Here is an 18225-nt window from a genome sequence, read left to right as displayed (position 1 = left end):
GAGAAATACATTTTGACGTTTCAAGAAAAACTGAGACCACGTAAGCGGTTCCCCGAGTCGTTACGTTGATTGATATTTGATGATCGTATCGCAAAAGCTATTAATATCTTAACTTTGGTTCAATTACTATTGGAAAACGTAGAATGCCGTAAGTCATATGTCACTGCATCGATCGATGTTCCGCAAGGAGAATCGACGGATTGAAGATCTCTGTTTGCGTTTGTCAGAGATCGATTCCTGCTTTCACGAGTCCTCTGGGAAATGGCGTCTCCACGGATGCTATCGATGATATCAGCGAAGAAAGTTGCGCGGACATCAACTGGCAATAATCGTGATGTTCTTGATTTAGGACTCGATTTTGTACGCTAACATATACCCAATCAAGTAAGATATCTTAAAGATCACTTTGGTCCGAATCGTACATGTCTGCAACCCTGAATGTCACTGCATAGACGGATTCGTGGCTGCTTTGTATTTCAATTGAACATCTCGCTATATTTCTTCCAGCGGTCGTTTCGTACGAAGCTCTATGGTTACAGTGGATGTGCGTTCCAATAAACTGTCGTTCCGACGAACGAAACATCCAACCACCGAAGTGCATATACATAGTCATAAGTAGGTCGCGGATTTTTACGCGTTTCCAGGAAATTTAAAGTTGCAAAAACGCAGAAAATGTGCACGATGTTCAAACATACACGAAATATTCGAAATACAGGGTGTTACGGTATTGATGCTACAATCGCGAAGCGAGTGATTGTATATGAAAAAATAAGTCGAATATATGGAATACATGTTTTTCGCTCGAGGCTTTCTTTTCGAGAAAATCGACTTTGAATTTCCTCCGAGTGCGTATGCGTTTGACTATGTCGTGGTTAAATGGATCTCGATACAAACCATTATTTACTTTATCCATTTATGTAGAAGCGTACATGTTCAATCAAAAATTTATTCCAAAGACAACACGAGTCTACCACAGTTAAAAGCGAGGGACATTTTCGCGTTCGAGGGAAAAGGGAAAATACGGTGGAAAGCGTGCATGAAAATCTAACTCGGAGAGCACAGCTGCGTATGCGGTACCGGTGACCAGCACTTTCAACAATATTTGCATCGATGAAGTAAATCTTAAGAATCACGTGCCTTATTGTAACTCATAAACCTATGGCATATGGTTTGTGTTCCACGATATAGTCAAGTGCATGCGTACTCGGAGGAAATCCAAAGTCGACTTTCTCGAAAACAAAGCTTCGAGTAAAAAAAATGTATTTCATATATTCCACTTATTTTCTCATGTACAATCACCTCGTCGACGGTTGTACCGTCAATACTGGGACAGCTTGTATTATACTTATTAAAACATTCAGTGGATGAAACAAATTTCTACTTAGGTTTCATCTGTTTAAAATTAGATCTTTAAAAGATCAGGAATTTGCACGAAAGCACGTAGTTTGGTCATAAGATTGTTCTGATATCCATGGGGACACGTATCCACTATAATCGTAGTCTTGCTCGAAGAACACTCGAGTCACTGAGCCTTCGTCAGGAACTCGAACGAAACACGAAGACGAAGATCGGTTTTCCGGAAAAACTAGCGTAACAAGCGGAAGCTCGTCAACTCTAACGAGGCATTCGCGATTAATCAAAGGGGATTAAACCGACCAGGCAAGATCGTAGCACTCGGAGAGTGGCATCATCTCGCCGTCCCACACCATAAGGGTGGTGGAGCAGTCCTCGTCGCTGCTTGACAAGCTGGTGCCTACGTGGAACTTGAGGATGGACAGCCAGACGCGGAACTGCGGCTGAGGTGGTTGCGGTGGCAGTCTCCTCCACACGGTTCCCGGCCTCTGCTCTGGAAACTTGGGCAAAGGACGCGGTGGCGTTGGACTTGGAAGCGCCGGCCCAGCGCCGCGAAGATGATACAGGCACGTGCTGTTCCGTGGCAAGGAATGCCGTGGAGATGCGAGCACACCACCCCCGCTGCCTTGCAGCCAGAACTCGCAATGTTTGTTCTTCGCGTACGTCGGCGAGTCGGCGTCCACGAACTTCACCTGCAAGCACAGTTCGTTGGGAAACAACGAGATAGGAACCAGGAGAAAGACGGAAGAATTATTTTGATCCTGTAGACGTTACAAGGTTTATACTTTAATTTCTCGAATTATTACGAATAAGAGAGGGAATTCACGTTGGAAACTCAAGGATAACCTACGTTGTACCAGGCACATCAGAACTTCGACGGTTTATCGTTTGAGTATATCGCTCGAGTTTGTTCTACTTCATCAACGATGGTCGTTGCCGTTCCAACAGGAATTCAAGTTTTTAGACGATTAGCTACTACGTAGAAAACAGAGGAATTTATTAATCCTTATAAATGTTTATAGAAAAGAAAGTAAACAGATGAGAAAGGATGGTAGAGGAAAGGGTGCGATACGAGTTTTAAAATTCGTTACTCAATTCTAAAGGAATTCATCAACATTAACGTCTCTTAACTCGTTAGAAAAAAGGAAGAAATGAGAGGAAAAAAGGGAGGAAAGAAGAATCCCCGTCCTAAAATTCATTATCTCGTTGGCTCGTCGTTCCCGAAGAAAATTGTGGTAACGGTGGCTGCTCCGACCAACCATTTAAATGCGATCCGTGAACCAAGGGGGTGGTAGTTCGCCACCGTCAGGTGTAAAGCACGCTGTTCCGGCCCCATGAATGTTTGAACAGAATTACCACGTACTTGCACTTCTAATTGAAAGCCGTGGAGCGAATGCGGCGGCGTTGGATGCAGGAACGTGCCGTAAGGAGACGTGGTGAACTCGACCAGGATCTCGGTTCCGCTGCTAGTGGCTTCCGGCACCGGCTCACCACCTCCGCAGAACTTGAGGATCACCGGGTCCCGGGTCGTGTAGCCATCATACACGGTCACGTAGTCCTGTGGGACAAAACGACGTTCCTTTTCTTACAATTAATACCATTCGGTGGGAAAAATGGTACGACGAAAAAAGGAACTGCAACTGTTTAGTTAGAATCGATGGAATATTTTTAGAACAGCCACGGTTAGTCGAAAAGTCTTTGGCGTATTTTGTATCGCACAGATGAAGTTTGCAGGACGATGCGGAGATAACAAAGTTCTGCAGAAATCCAAACATAAATGTAAAGTAAAATACTAAATTACAAATATCAAATATGCGCATAAAATATAAATAATCTTGTAACACTGGTTGGCTCTTATACCATTGCAAAGAGTATTTACATACAATTGTACTTATCATAGCATTTACATATCAATTACATAAATTTTGTATCGTTTAGTAATACTTTCATGCGATTACGAAAAATTTCATACCGTGTAAATAAAACGGAAAACCCGTTGAGGAAATGTATCGGAACATAAGGCTACGAGCAAACACTTTTCGTAGCCACTGTAAATCTCGAGAAGATCGCGTTTCAATTTCTCAGAAAACAATTAATCGAATCGCTCGATCGGCTCCGACTTCGAGCAGTTTGACGTACATCCGCAAACTTTCGTCGGCTATTTTGAAGCCACTCGCCAGGATTCTCGTGTTATCTTTCTTATCTACCTTGGCCCTATAGTCCGTCAATAAATTTCGCTTATCAACTTAGAACACACGGCGATAGTTTCTCTTCTCTGCGGATCGATAAATTCGGCAGAGTGTTCGTGATTTAAGAAGCACACCCGCCGGAATTACCGTGCGAGCGTAACGACCGTTCGGCTTCGCCGATACCGCGCCATCGGTCACGTGCATGGGGTTTCGCCCTGGCTAGCCATCGTTCGACGTCTCGGATTTATCTCGATCCATGGAATTTTCGCCGTTTCGGGTTTTACTACGTACCTGAACCACATCGCAGTCCTTCCACAGGCGAAGTTCGCGAGGCGATGATTCCGCTTGAGTGGCTGGCCGCGCTCTTATGGCCACCAATTGGCCCCGGGGCTGTTTCACGGAGATTAAGGCGTGTTTCCCTGCTGGTACGTCGTGCTGCCTCACCTGTGTCGTAAGATTAATACGGAAGATACTTAGAAGGTGTTGTACCGAGCGGCCGGATAAGTTTTCAACCTTTTCTAAATTATAAACTTTCATAAGAATAACGATTACGAAGAAGTCTAATTTGGATCGTAAAGTCCGATGAGAAATAAAAGTTGAATTATAAACTTTGTTCCAACACTTTTCTATGATACGAATTAAACCAAATGTACATCATTCTGTTCGGTGATCCTCTAAAATCTATCGGGTAATGCCATTATTCCATCCGTGTAGAATTTCTCTTATCTGTGAGCAGAAACCCGACCTCAAAAAGGTTTAACACTCGTCCGATAACCCGATACGATAAAAGAAAAGAACGATCGTAGATACAAAGGGCGGACTGATTTCAGACGTCAGACCAAAAGTGGATTATGCATGGGCCATATTCTGCGTTCTATCGCTTATATCGAATTAATAATAATCTTTATTCCTAGACTAAAAAAAGAGACTTTGGTTCGCAGTTTTGTCGCTTTTATCTTAACCATACGTTCATCCCACGCTCTCGTTTCATCCATTTAGAATTTAATCTTGAAGTTAAGATTAATAATCTGTGGAAGACACAATGTTTATGTTGAAATAATATTCAGTGATATTTATTAAACAAAACTACAGAACCTGATGTATATAAGCGAGTGATATAATTAACAACGTATACAGGAATTGTTGATTGTTGGCCAGTTACTCTCAGACTAGGCGTAGGTAGTGACCCATGATCCCTTAAATACTTTGAACCCCACTCTCTATACAGCAATGAGTATGATCTGTGTAAGTGTCCTGTTCAAATGCCTGTGTGGGTGCCTGTGTAAGGGTACTTATGCCTATGAAATATCGTTGTATTGCAACACATTTCTTTCGTAATCCTGTTCTTTTAGCCTGTTTATTAACGTTATCTCTACTGTTACGCTTATATCTATCTATCCATCTTCACGCATGTTCGTGTCGCTTATATATTATCCGAAAAACAATTTATCGAACTTCGAATCAGAGAGGTGTATCGGTTAATCGAATGAACCACGTTCAGAGGAGGGTGGTAAATTAAATTACTTCTCGATCAAAGCACCGCCGCGATCGCGTATTTCCCATCGCGTACGTCCCTCGCAAAAGCATAAACGTTTACACACCATTGTGCGCGTGTCTTTCATTTTTTGCGATATGGTCGCATCGAGCGCTCTCCTGTCTCGATCCTATCGTCTTAATCAACGTTTCTTATCGAACGATTACACTTCGAGCGTCACACGTGCCATTTAACGTCCTCATTTTATTTCCCCCTATTTCTAGTCCAACCAGCCTCTCTACTTCCCTGTTTACCAGGCCATACGATCCAATCTCCATTGCTCGTGTAACGAAAGTACCTCGTTGCGACTGTCGTGGAAACGACATTGAAATTGGCGCAACTTTCGTGAGAAGCGGGTGCAGAAAATTTCAGTGGTCGTATCGAAGTGTATTTAGCGGGTCGTATCGGCTTTGGCGGGCAAAAGGAGAATAATGGTGCGCGGGTTGTATACTCGTGGCGGTGCCTCGTAAATTTTCGTCGGAATGCCAACGTTGGTTGCGTTCGTTCCTCTTCGTTCCGAAACCGAGCCCGTGCATCGACCCGTTCAATTTGCTCGGACCGTCGTGCGATTTCGACCTGAAATACCGTTCCTCGGATTAGCCCGCAACGTTTCGCGTGTCACGGGGAACATTCCAACGTCACACCCCTTTCCTTTCACGCTCCACAGAACAGCTTTGTTAATATTCATTAGAGCGCCGTCGAGATTTCGATTAGCCAAGACCCTCTCATCGACATCCTCGCGGATCATCGTGGACTTCCTTGTCCGCAGGATGTTTCAGGGTTTTACAATTGCGTTCGTAAACAATTAGTAATTTGTGATTTCAAGTAATTTCGTACAACCAGATCCTACGTGCACGATTTTGCTTCGTAGTATTTCTTACGAGAGTATTTGAACGCTTATCGTAGGAAACTTTCATGTTCATATCGTGCGTGTTATGTTTTAGAGATTTGGAAATTTTATCGAGGTCTATGACGAGAAAGGACAACCATGATCACAGTGATAAGGTTTGAAAGCAATCTGAGAATGCATATAAAAGTTGTGAGATATTATATAAGATAGATGTAGTCCTGATAGTCGACTACTTTCGTATAACGCGCACGACTAATATATTCGTAAAAGTAGTTTATAAATATTCGAACATTTTCGCTATGCGTACTATGCGTACATCAAAGCCGCTATTTCGAATGTGAATATCGTGAAAGTAAAAAAATCACGTTGGTTATAGGCAAACACGTTGATCGCTTCTCTACCAGAATTTGCATTTGCTATTTTATATAAATTTTCTTCCTTGCTATTACAACTCGGATGTCCACTAACAGCGGGGAAGTTAGAAAATTCACGAACCTCCAAGGATTACGTAAACAGCAGAAATCGAGCCATTTCCAACGAAGGAGCTTCGTCGTACCGCGCGACTTACTCGTTCCAACTTCATTCTTCCTTCGGACAGCTACATAAATTTTCAAATAACTCGCTAAGAAAGGCGGTCTCTGGAATCGTCGCCACGGACTGCGCGCTACAGATTTATGATCCCGTATTCGAGTTCTGCGGTACAAAATAAACAGCGAAGGCTTCTACAGTTCGTACGAACGATTTTCTAATTCGATATTAAGTATCGTGCGAGTTTACAGCTTAACATCCTAGATCATTTGCTAAAAGGATTTTCCACGAATTCCATGTAACCCCATGAAGCTAGGAAATCGTCAAGTCTCGAACTTTATTCCTTCGTCTATTAATTTTCGAAAGAAACAGTCTTCCAACCCGACGCGAGATGTTACATAAACTAAGAAGATAGGAACGTAGCAGGAGCACTCGTAAGTCTTCCATATTGGAAGAAAAGAATCTTCCAAGAAACAATTTTTCAAGAGAAGCTACCTCAGCGAGCGAACAATTTCTAATCGTCTCCTTGCGTGAAATATTATTTCTATATGTGCTTATATATAAAAAAAAGTAAATTATCGAACGAGAGAAACTTTTATCAAGTTCTATCAATCAAAGAAGGAAGGAACTTTTCAGAAAGCTATTTTTCCTCGAGAAGAACCCTATCCGGCAAACGGAAGAAGTTGCGAAAATTTTCTGCGCTATTCTTCGGCGTTTCATGTTTACAGGGCGGCAGGTGGTTATTCGAAAGTTTCCAGGGGTGGAAAATTTCGAACGGGCTTACCGCGTAGTAGCAGGTGAGATTGCGCGGGTACAATCCGGGAAAGTTGGGAGACTGTAGTCTGCACTTCTTCCGGTCGCAGTCGCTGAATATGCGGGAACAGTAGGTTCCGGATATCAGATCCCCGAGGTACTGCTCGCTGCTTGCTTTCGTCGTGGTCGATGGCTGTTCGACCATCTGCACCGGCATCGCCATCGAGCTGTTCGCGTAGTCGCTCGAGGACGTCGACAAAGTCAGTTCCGTCGAAGATGGTGTTCCTGTCGGCTGCGTTATACCTGGAATCGTCATTTTTACTTCTTCTTTGTTCTATCTTCTTTGCTTATTTCGTAATCGTACGTCTTTCTATATATTTTACAAGATCGATATTTGTATATATCCATTTTAAATCGATGATTTTTCCTGCAATCTCGTATATCTTTATATATATTTTATAAAATGGATGTTTTTGTACCTTCCTTTTAACAAATGACTCTTCTTTTTACATATAATCTGTTTTGTAAAGTTATGTTTGTCTGGGCTAAAATGGACGACGATTATTGATAATTAAACGAATCACGTAGCATTGAAATATAATCTACTTGGAAAATAGAATTGTGATCTCCATGGAACGTCGTTGAATCAAAAGAGTATCTGAAGTAGCCAGGGTAGAACTTCGTTTATATGAACGCAATGGACAAACTATTTAAGGGATAAACTATTTGTTGCCCGGCGAGTTCATATAAACGAAGCTTCATCGTATCGTGAGAATGGTTCTTTAAAACACTTTACGATTTAGTTACGTAATTAATTTAATAATCACCGTCGTTGGCTATCAACGTTACTACAAGACGCCAGCCTCCACACAAGGATGCAGCAAAAAGAAAAAAAAAGACAGAAAAAAGGAAAGAACGACTAAATCCATCTCGACTTGAGATAAAGAAAATCTTTACAAGAAACTTCGATTTCCGTCCACGAGGAACTCGACGATCTCGACACCGAAGAACTCGAACCGCGTTGTTTTCAAAAGTATCCAGCTTATGTAAATTTCGTCTCATCCGAGCGGCGAAGTTATCAACGTAAGAGCATCGGCGTGGAAACAAATCATGATAGAGAGCGAAAGAAGACGGAGACGTACGTACCGACGAATGGATTCCCGTAGCGTGCCACGGCGTCCGACTTCCTGATCATCTTGTACACCATCCTGAAGTCGAAATTGAATCCCGTCTGATCCTTACTGAGCCTGAGCAGCTTCAGCGTGATGGAGACGGTCTGGGTTTCGCTGTAGTAAATCGCGGGACCCCAGGACGTTCCGCACCAGAGGCCACCAACGTCCGGCCGTTGGGCCTCCGAAATCTGCAGCGATCCGTCCGGGCAGCCCTCCGCCGTGAACGACACGAATTTCCCCAGGGTGAAGCTGTCGAACGTCAACTGAAATCGCCAGCACCGTAACGTCGATTAAACTTCCTACGACACTACGCTCTTTCTGTAATCTCTCAGTTTTTCGAGAAGTCGGAACATCGTGGAATTTATCGTGTTTCCTTTAACGGGTTCGCGGCTGTAGAAATTATATTATTACGCGAAAGTGTTCACAGCTTTGCGTTCGCACACCTACACACGCAAATATGATCTATTTGCCAGATCGATTAACTCTATGAAACAAACAGCAGAGAAAATTGATGAAATTACAGTAGCACTACAGTCGTTTGAACTTGTCAGGGGATAAATAGTTTATATAATCGGAGTTCAATTTTCCTCATTATTTTTCGCGCACGTAATAGGAACTCGTATTCGGATAAGCGAATTCAGCCAGCAAAAGTTCAGTTAGTTGCACATTAACTGAAATTTCCTTCCGATCGGTGGAGTTCCATACGAGATAAGCATCGATCAGAAGTACGTGGCTCGTTTAAAAAATTTCGAGAAGCGCAGTTAGCCGCCATGACCTATGAATGACTGGTACTACATCTCTGTACCATTGAACTTTTGAATCATAGTGAGTATTCAGTGGTAAAAGATTACTTTCGTCAGACGTTCGTTTCTCTTTTTGCAATTTTTCGATCTAATATTCCATCGAGTAACGATAGAAATCCTCCAAGTTGTTGGATGCTCGAGAGATACCGATTAGATATATCTGTTTGCTCGAAGCTCTCGGTAGTAACATTTTCCTTTCGAAACTTTCCATCGTGCGCCATTAAACGCTAATATCCGGCAATGCATTACCGCGTCGAATATTCTAACGGTAAGCATACGCGCGAGCATCTCGCAGAACAGCTCTTCGATCTCTTTCACCCCTCTAGTTTTCGGTTCTGCGCGAGTAACCGAGTTATCAAGTATCAATCCCGTGTGGAATGATCCGACGACGATTAAAATATCGACGTTCCCCGAGGGGCGGAGATAGAGCATCGGAGAGAAAGAAAGAGCCGCGCGAGCAGTGGAGAGAGAGTGGCTTTGATAAAAACAGCAAACACGCGGAAAAGAGCCGCGAGAGGCTGGCAAACAGGCCGCGTATAAATAAATTTGGCAGCGCACGGAAGAAACTTTCGGACCGCTCGTTCGTTCCGTTTACGAAAGTATTCGAGGCCGCGAAACGACGTTCGGTTATGCTTCCCTCTGGCTAACTGACGCAATCCAAGCAATTTGCGTTATTAAAAATTCCACCGTTAATTTCTGCTCGTCTGGCAGACCACGGTTCTGCCTTGTTTCCCGCAATTCTCTCTCTTTCCATCTTTCTTGTCGGTTCTTTTTTATTCCTTCTCCTTTTTCTACCTATCCTTTTTTTTTCTCTTTTTTTAAATATCTGGCGCGTCTTTTCAACGGAGAAAACAGCAACGTTTCTCGGCTGTCTTTTTCGCCCTCGAAACTATACCGCGATTTAGCGAAAAGTTGCACTCAGACGGATGTAAATTTCTTTGGTAGCTTCGATTATGCGATGGTGCATTTACAAGATACCTCGTTACTTGTCTAATTACTCCACGCAGCCATTCAGGTTGTATGTTAATTAGGAATACAGGTTCGGGTCTAGGTTAGGGTCTTTGTTACGGAGGATAATCAAAGAGGCTTTCGGGGAAACTTGCCTGTATGATGTCTCCCAGATCGCCGCCCGGTGCGCTGAAGGTGAGCTTGCAAATGTAAGGCACCTTGTCCTCCTTCGGTCGATGGAGCTCCAGGTCGTAAGTTTTACCCACGTCCCCGTAGTATGTTTTATTGCAGGCTGAAACACGAAGGACAAAGACCTCTCTGAAACAAACATTATCGATCGTCTTGTCGCCCAACTTACTTGGCTGCAGGTCGCTTGAACGCGAGAAAATCGAGCTTCGATTCTAATGGCGCGGTCGAACGATCAACAAGTTGAGAAGCGCGCTCTTACGAATCTAAAGTTGGAGAAATATTACCGATATCCACGAATTTACGATTTATCACTGAAATTAATTATCTAGGTAGCGAGATTTGGCTTTGCGATGTCTCCACACGTGTACGTTCTACTTTGGAACTTTTAACCGAGCCAAGCGACTGTACTTTCCTTTCGTTCGCTACGTCAAATCAAGGAATCGCGCTCGATCGAACGTCCTTGGCAGAAATCTTCGGCCAAATTTCCGTGTAATCGGTATCGGGGACTCGATCAAAGGGTTTATCGAGGTGAATTTCGAGGTCGACCGGGCAAAGAATCGGCTGGGGCGTTCGATGAATTATCGATGGCTTCGGGCTAGTTTCCTTTGCTCGATCGTTTTCCGCAGAAAAATTCGATTCGTCGCGATCTCCTCTATCTCGAGTTAAAAGGAGAACACCGGTTCTCGATCAAAGTCCGTCGTGAAAGGAAACGTATGTACTTCCTACGGGGCAACGCGACGTATCCAACGTGTATCGATCAGGCGCTAATCATCGAACTATCATGGAAAAGCCGGATTCCTATAGCTTTTCGCTCGTATAACTTCTATTCATAAGCACTCGTATTGTTTTTGAAATGCGTGCAACGATACGTCGAACGAACCGACGTATCGATACCTCGAGGTCATGGACGTTTTGAGGTAACACGAACCGTTACTGAATTTGCGATAAATTGAACGCGCTGAATGGATACGAAGCTTTCACAAAAGTATCTTTAAAATCGCGGATCAAAGCGACTTCTGTAACTAGTTTCATTCGATTATAATTACGAAATAACGCGAATGTGTTTATTTTTAAATTAGCGATCAATGGATCTGAATTTTAATGGCCACTCGCGAATGTAGAATGATGTTGAGTCGATGAATGGCGTATACAAACTGCGATACCTTTTCATAAATTTTGTCGAAACGCGCGCTGGGGAATTAATGGGGAAGAGCGATCAAATTCTCGCCAAAACTTATAATACGCTACGGTACACCGCTATAATAATTTGTAGACGAGTAACGGGGATAAATAATTATGGTAACGAATTTCACCGGTATAGTGGAAAAATAGGTATTCTTCTAAAAATTCAGTAATTAAAGTATATTCGTGGCGTACGCGTAGCGGCTCGCGAAAGTATTCGAACACCTACCAGTGGAAAATTTGCATGAATATATTATGTGCATTGTATGAAACTTTTTGAAACTTTGTTAGCTGCGTAATGAGACACGACTATCGTGATTATACTAGTAAAATTGGAAACCAGTCTGAAAATCTACGTAAAAGTTACAACACGTTTATTGCACATATATACCATGCGAAAAATTATAAACCATACAGAATGAACAGTGGTCTTAAACGTATAATTCGTGCTAAATATGGTCTCGCCATATCGTAACTTACATTATAGCGAATAATTAATCTCGTCATATTATTGCGAAAAATTCAAATACCTTGGCGATCTCTACGAAGCGCGTACTTCCAATAAATATCTTGCAAATTTCATACATTTACAGTATATATTTTCAAATCACACAGTTTGTACACTATATATATGTAGTATCGTGGACGAAAAGCCCAAGAGATATTGGGCGAACTTATAAACAATGTTGCGAGAAAGCCGAAGTGCCGACAGGCCCAACAATGTATCGTCGGTCCTTCGATCGAATAGTTTCGCGAAAAAGGCCTGCGTGACCCTAGCGACGAGCGGTTGCGGAACACGTGCTAAGACAATAGACACGTGGGGCTAAGACAAAAGACAAAGGGATGCTAAGGGAAAAAGACGAAGTCAGTGTCAATTGAGAAGTCAGAGAGTGCGAACTGCGTTGTCGAGAGAGTGTGGTCCGCGTGAGAGAGAGCGTTGGATCCGTGGTGACGAGAGTTGCAAATTGACTATCTAGTTGTCTTGATTATAATACGTAATAGTGATTAGTCCACGTTAAACAACCATCGTTTCCTGTTTAACCAACGTCATTGTAATTAAACTAATTGTAGTAAAGATCCTACATGTACATAGAAAGTTTCTGAGACTGTTGGAATACTTTCGCGAGCGTTACGCGTATTTATTTTTTTTTGCGCAACGAACGATCCTCGAGTTCATCGCCGAGGACAGATTTTCCAGAACGGTAGCATAATCGTTGAAAAATTTGTATCGTGTATGTCAAAGAAACCGAAACTCGCTCACTGATTAAGTTACTTTGGCTTCCTCTATCGCATGCTCCGTGCAGAATTACATTGTGCAGGACGGCTACGTTACAATACTAGTTCATTGTGGGGCTTCAAGGGCTCATCATGCGCGTATATATAGGATGGAGATCGAGGCTAACGTCGGTGGTGGGCCAATACGAACGTATACACATATATACAGATGCGCGCGCGCTCTCACAAAAACACACACGGACACGCTATCGACGGGGTGAATGGGCCGAGAACACAATGCACGCCATTTCCAGGCATCGGGGTCTCATTCCTAATCAGAATCCTAGTTTGCCTGGCTAATAGCGCGCCTGAAATCTGGCCACCTTGTCTTCCCCGCGTCGTAACTTATCGCTATAACTAGATTACCTCGCCAATTTTCATCGTCCGTCGAATCTACACGAAACGTTTCACCTGTTAGTTTCGCTTCTCGCCATTGGAAATGCCATTACGCCTTTCAACGTATTCCATTTTATACGAGCCGAGATACTCGGTAGAAAAACGATCGTCCGTCGGAATTTTAAATTCCGCGGTAATTTGAAAATTGGATGGATCTCTATAGAAATTATTATCTGTGATTTTAGGAACCAGAGGACGATTGTAATTATCGATAATGAATCCTAGACGTCTAGGGCCGCTATATGGAATATTCTGTAATGTAGAATTAGCTGGAAATTTAATTTCAACGTTCGCAAATCGCGAGGTACCTCTTCTTTGCGGCCATTCGGTCGGAGAATTTCCGTTGTCGACCACGTTCCTCGTGTGTTATCCAGAAATGATAACCGGAGAATATTCGTTTTATTTTCCACCGATGTTTCGGCTTCATTAAGCTCTAATTTTGACGGATGCGGCTATTCACGCTTAATTATTTGGCCCAGCCGGTGGATTGAAACTCGAGTTTTAATTTAGCGAGATGATTAAACTCCTCTAGTATCCAGGATGCGCATTGCGGTGGATGCTGTGAATTCTCGTATCGCGAGAGAAATAGAAGAAGTATCGAATATTTCGCAGAAAGTTTCGGCGACTGGTTGAATATCGGTGCTATTGGGGTTTAGCTGCAACTTCGAACTTCCATTTTTTATTGGATTTCCTGAAACGAGTAGAAGGAAAAGGGTTGCACGTATCTGTGGGGATAGTGGAACTTGAGAATGTCCTCCCATCCCTATAAAAAGAGTGTTAAGCGATTAGTAATTGGGATATGAGAAATTTGCGAAAATTGAAAAATTATCGAAAAGATCACGAGTAATGAAAATTCGGGAAAAAGAGAAGGTTCCTCGGTACTTGAGCGTCGATGCAAACGATTGATAAGCTGCACCAATCGGAACAATCGGGCCAGGTGTAATTGAATATTCGTTAGGTTTAATGACAGGATTCGGTATCGGAAACCGATAGTCGTCCGGCCGCCGCCTCTGTCGAAGTATTACGAATTCAGTTGGTGCATCTGTTACGTCAAATTACGAAAGTTCCCGGAGGGAAGCTGCTTGCCAGCTTCTCGGCTGCGTCTCCTCCGGCTGACTAATGACTGGCATCAACTACTTGGCTGCGTTTCGCTATGTCGGATACGCGTTCCTCTCCTCTCCGAGGATGTGTCTGGTAATGGTGTTTGACGAATTATGGGCTTTTGTCACTGTTCAAAAGCAGTCGACCATCTGTACGCTGAATCGTCGTTTCTCTCGAAGCATTACGGCAACATCAAAACGAGAAGAAGATGGAGGAAAAAGGAGGAAAGACTTTCTGCAGCGTCGCGATTAATAATTCCTCTTCCATATCTTTCCTAAACTACTGTCCTATTTCCATCGTTACTCTCCTCTTTATCTCGATCCTATTTCTTTCTGTTTCTGAAATCGGCGCGGATTCGTCCCTCTTTTCGATTCGGACAATACGCGGACAACGCGACTGTACCCGGAGCTGACCCGGTTTTTACGAAGCTTCGTCCCGTAGCATCGTAATAAATCCTCGACGCGTGACCCGTCGTCCTCCTTGTGCCACTCCTCGTCGCAGGATTATATTTTATTACGCAATAAAGTATGAACTTCTCGCGCCGAGTGCTTTCCCATTTATCGCGCTGACGATCGGGACAGCCTGCGCGACGCCCGATCCTAAATCACGCAGCTACGCTAACTCGACTTTCGGATTTCGCCGATTTTGTCCTTCCCTCGCGTTCTATCGTTCGGCACTCCGGCGATATAGAAACCGGCCGAAGATTTACGTAGAAAGTACTCGCGGATTCGTTTCAAATTTTTCAGTACAAGATCGTAACAAGGATGTAACTATTCTTTCTACAACCGAATGTTTCTAAACAGAGTCTGGGCGGATAAATCACGGGCGAAGCGAGAAGAAACGATGGAAATCGAATAGAAACGACGTAATGCTACTCGTCAGGAATAAATGCCGTCCGTTCAACCGGGAAACTCGCGCGTATTTCGTGACTTCTACCAGCGAGAGGAGCACGAGAAGAATGAGCAGAGATAAGAAAGAACGTGTCGCGACTGAGAAAATTCTACCGTAAGAGATTGCTCTTCCAAAAATACCAGACAAACCTTGGGAAATCTCGGAAACGGTAGAAACGGTAGAAAGTCGAAATTGAGAAAATTGGAATCGGGGCTGGCTTGCGAACGAGCTAATTTTCTTATTTCTTTGACTTCTTTCGTGCGTACCGGTACTAAAGGCCGCGCAGCCTCGATTTATCTTCCGTTTCGAAAGCAACGGTCTGCTTTGAGGCCACGTTAGAACGAGTAACGTGTTCTCCGACGCGGTAAAAAGCCCGGCACGCCGAGGGAAAGAGTTGCGCGCCGCGATACGAGATACTTTTACGAGCGGTGCAGGATTTTCTGCGGGATATGCTCGCCACGGAAACCGCTGCGCGAATGTCGGTCGGGTTTTATGCGTTTCCGGGCCTCGTGTGATTGGTACGAGGCCGGTAAAGGGATCCGGGATTACGTGCCCGATGATGATGATTCGCTTTCATCGCTTTCGTAACGCGTTTCCACGCAGCAACTCGTTCGATTAGAATGGCATGGGAGATCTTGAATTTTGAATTCAGATAGGTTTTTCGCGCGTTTCGGGATAATAGTGGACGTTTAAAGTGGATTTCGCACGATAAATGTGATCGCGGTTCGATCGTTTTTCGTTTGCTGCCACATTTTCCACGAACGTTATAATCGGACGTAACATTAGAACGAAACTTACGCTTTATCCGGCGATTCAGTCGTTTGCTCACGATGTTGCAACTTTAAAGACGTACACGTTGCTGCGATTTTTACTCGTTAGTCCGAGATTCCTGGGTTTCGTAAAAATACTCTTGCGGATGTAATTTTCGCCAGATGTTTAACGATCGACGCATCGATTCCCATCGCGTTTAAATTATTCTGTGATCGGATCGATCGTAATATCTCGCTTCTTACTTTTTGACGAAGAGAATGCGAGATAGTGGAGCTTCTTAAAAAATTCCGGCGGACGATAATCGACCGGGAGGGTTATCGAATTCTAAGCACGATTCGAGTCGATTGAATCGGCTGGAAGCCTGTTGAGCCCATCATCTGAGCCAGCCGTACATCCAATTTAGCGTCTCCTTTCTTGTCATTCCGGCTCCGGTGAATCTAGTTTCCGTGAAGATCCATTTGCAAGAGAGATGTACGCCAGGGCGCCACCGGGGGAAGCCAATACGGGGATACCGTGCGATCAGTGGCCTATCAACCGGAGTGCTTCTGCGGCTTCCCCCGTTGAATAGAAAAAGAAAATCATTCGTGGGACGTTTGATCGCGAGTCGAGCGAGACCGACAGATTTCTCCTTCGCGGAATGTCTGCGATCATTTGGCTTCCATTCTTCCACCGGCAATTACGTCCCTTTCTCTCGATATTTCGATCTCCTAGCTTTCAACGGTGATGAATCTCTCTGTTATACCGCCGCAAGGTCGATCAATTCGTTAAACCTTAAAGTTTGCATAGAGTTTTTATAGAGCAACGAGTAATTTAAAAGGTACGCGGCTTTATATTAGAGAAAGACGATCGAATAGGAAAGCATATTATAGAAAAAGGGTAAAATACGTTTCGTTGGAATCGAAATTCGCGTGCTTTCGCCCGGCAAAGAGCAGAGTTTCGCTTCCAACCTTACGGGAATCTGGAACAACAGAGAAATTAGGGAAATGCAGTTGGGGTGGGGGAATTTCGAGGCGATGTTACGCGTGGCTGGCGTATCGCCAATTGCAAGCCGGGCCCTACTTGGCAACGGGGATTTAACTGCAGCGTATAAACAAGTTGCACGCTCGCCGACTGCTCGCGATTACCCGTTTAGAACAACGGCGAAATACTGCCCCGTGAGGCAATCAATTCCCAAAAGTTTCCAACTGTGGTTCCCTCCTTCCGTTGCTCATTTCCCAAATGAACGTATTTAAATTTACCCCATATTTCATCGCGCTATGATCTATCGCTAATTCATAAATCGTTCGACTCTCGTTTTCTCTCCAAGTTTGTCTCGCTGCAGCAGAGAAACGCTTCTCCCTTTTTAATCATCCGGTGTCAGGATCACGTGGAAACGGAGAAAAGCGTCGCCTTGACGCGTCGCGAGAATTCCATCCGGAAGGATGGAGGAGGGAAAGAAATTCGTCTAGCCGTTTATCGGGGCTAGACCGAGAAGGGTAGCTCGTAGCCGGCGGCTAAGGGAGAATTCAGGGATCGTTTCCTCGTCGTTCGTTCGTGTCCCTTTTTCTCCTTTTTTCCTCCTCCTCGTTCGAAACATCGCAGCCGGAGGCGACGGATGCACATGAACGTTCTTGAACGAACGCGCAAGGATCGACGTGGCGCGGCGAAATATGGAAATAAAGTACGCGCACGGATAAACGACCGAGACGATAGCTGCGGGGTGGATGCAGCTTCACGTGGGTGCTCGTTTTCAAAAGGATACCAACTGCTTTCATGCTTCGACGTCGCTCGTGAATCGAGCGCACCTGGAATTTTTAATCGCAGTCGTCGCGTCTCGAGGACTTCCACTTTTTCACTTCTTTCTAGTTCCGTGTGGCTTATCGTTCGACCTGGATTGAGTTACCGAGAAACAAAAGAAGAGAGTAGTGGCAAAGTAGATACAAGAATTCTATACCGGACAAGCATTTGCTGGAAGGGTGGAAAAGAGGAAAGGATTTTACAAAACGTATTTCGATAAACGACGATATTTCTTAGTTACGTTAAGTTGGTTAAACCAATACATTTTTATGTGAGAGTTCATGGTGGCTAGCAGTTATTTTTTTGACTCTCAAGCACGCACTTGCCAAAATAGAAAAGCAGGAAACTATAAAAAGACTTTGGTCCTTTTAAAATTTCAATGTAAGTTGCCGATTTTTCTGATCGCGTTTCGAAGGCACAGAAACGTCAGAATTTTGCGATATTTGTTTTCTTGTCAGTCGGAGGGTTAGCGGTTGATAAATGGCGAAAGACAAGGAGGATAGGAGGTTGGGAG

General features: G+C 43.9%; 1 protein-coding gene across 1 annotated transcript in view; it reads right to left on the bottom strand.

Annotated features, from left to right (window-relative positions):
- Positions 1-18225, bottom strand: part of LOC132907226 (uncharacterized) — a 180710-nt gene that overhangs the window by 22298 nt on the left and 140187 nt on the right. The window contains exons 4-9 of the mRNA XM_060960106.1: positions 10286-10422; positions 8354-8642; positions 7239-7510; positions 3834-3986; positions 2717-2911; positions 1657-2045 (exon numbers count right to left, since the gene is read on the bottom strand). Coding sequence (XP_060816089.1) covers positions 1657-2045; positions 2717-2911; positions 3834-3986; positions 7239-7510; positions 8354-8642; positions 10286-10422 — 1435 coding nt within the window. The remainder of the gene's footprint in view (positions 1-1656; positions 2046-2716; positions 2912-3833; positions 3987-7238; positions 7511-8353; positions 8643-10285; positions 10423-18225) is intronic.

Source organism: Bombus pascuorum, chromosome 5 (assembly GCF_905332965.1).
Source record: "Bombus pascuorum chromosome 5, iyBomPasc1.1, whole genome shotgun sequence".
Lineage (NCBI taxonomy): Eukaryota > Metazoa > Arthropoda > Insecta > Hymenoptera > Apidae > Bombus > Bombus pascuorum.
Note: the sequence above shows the minus strand (reverse complement) of the source record. Positions and strands in the feature narration are given on the sequence as shown.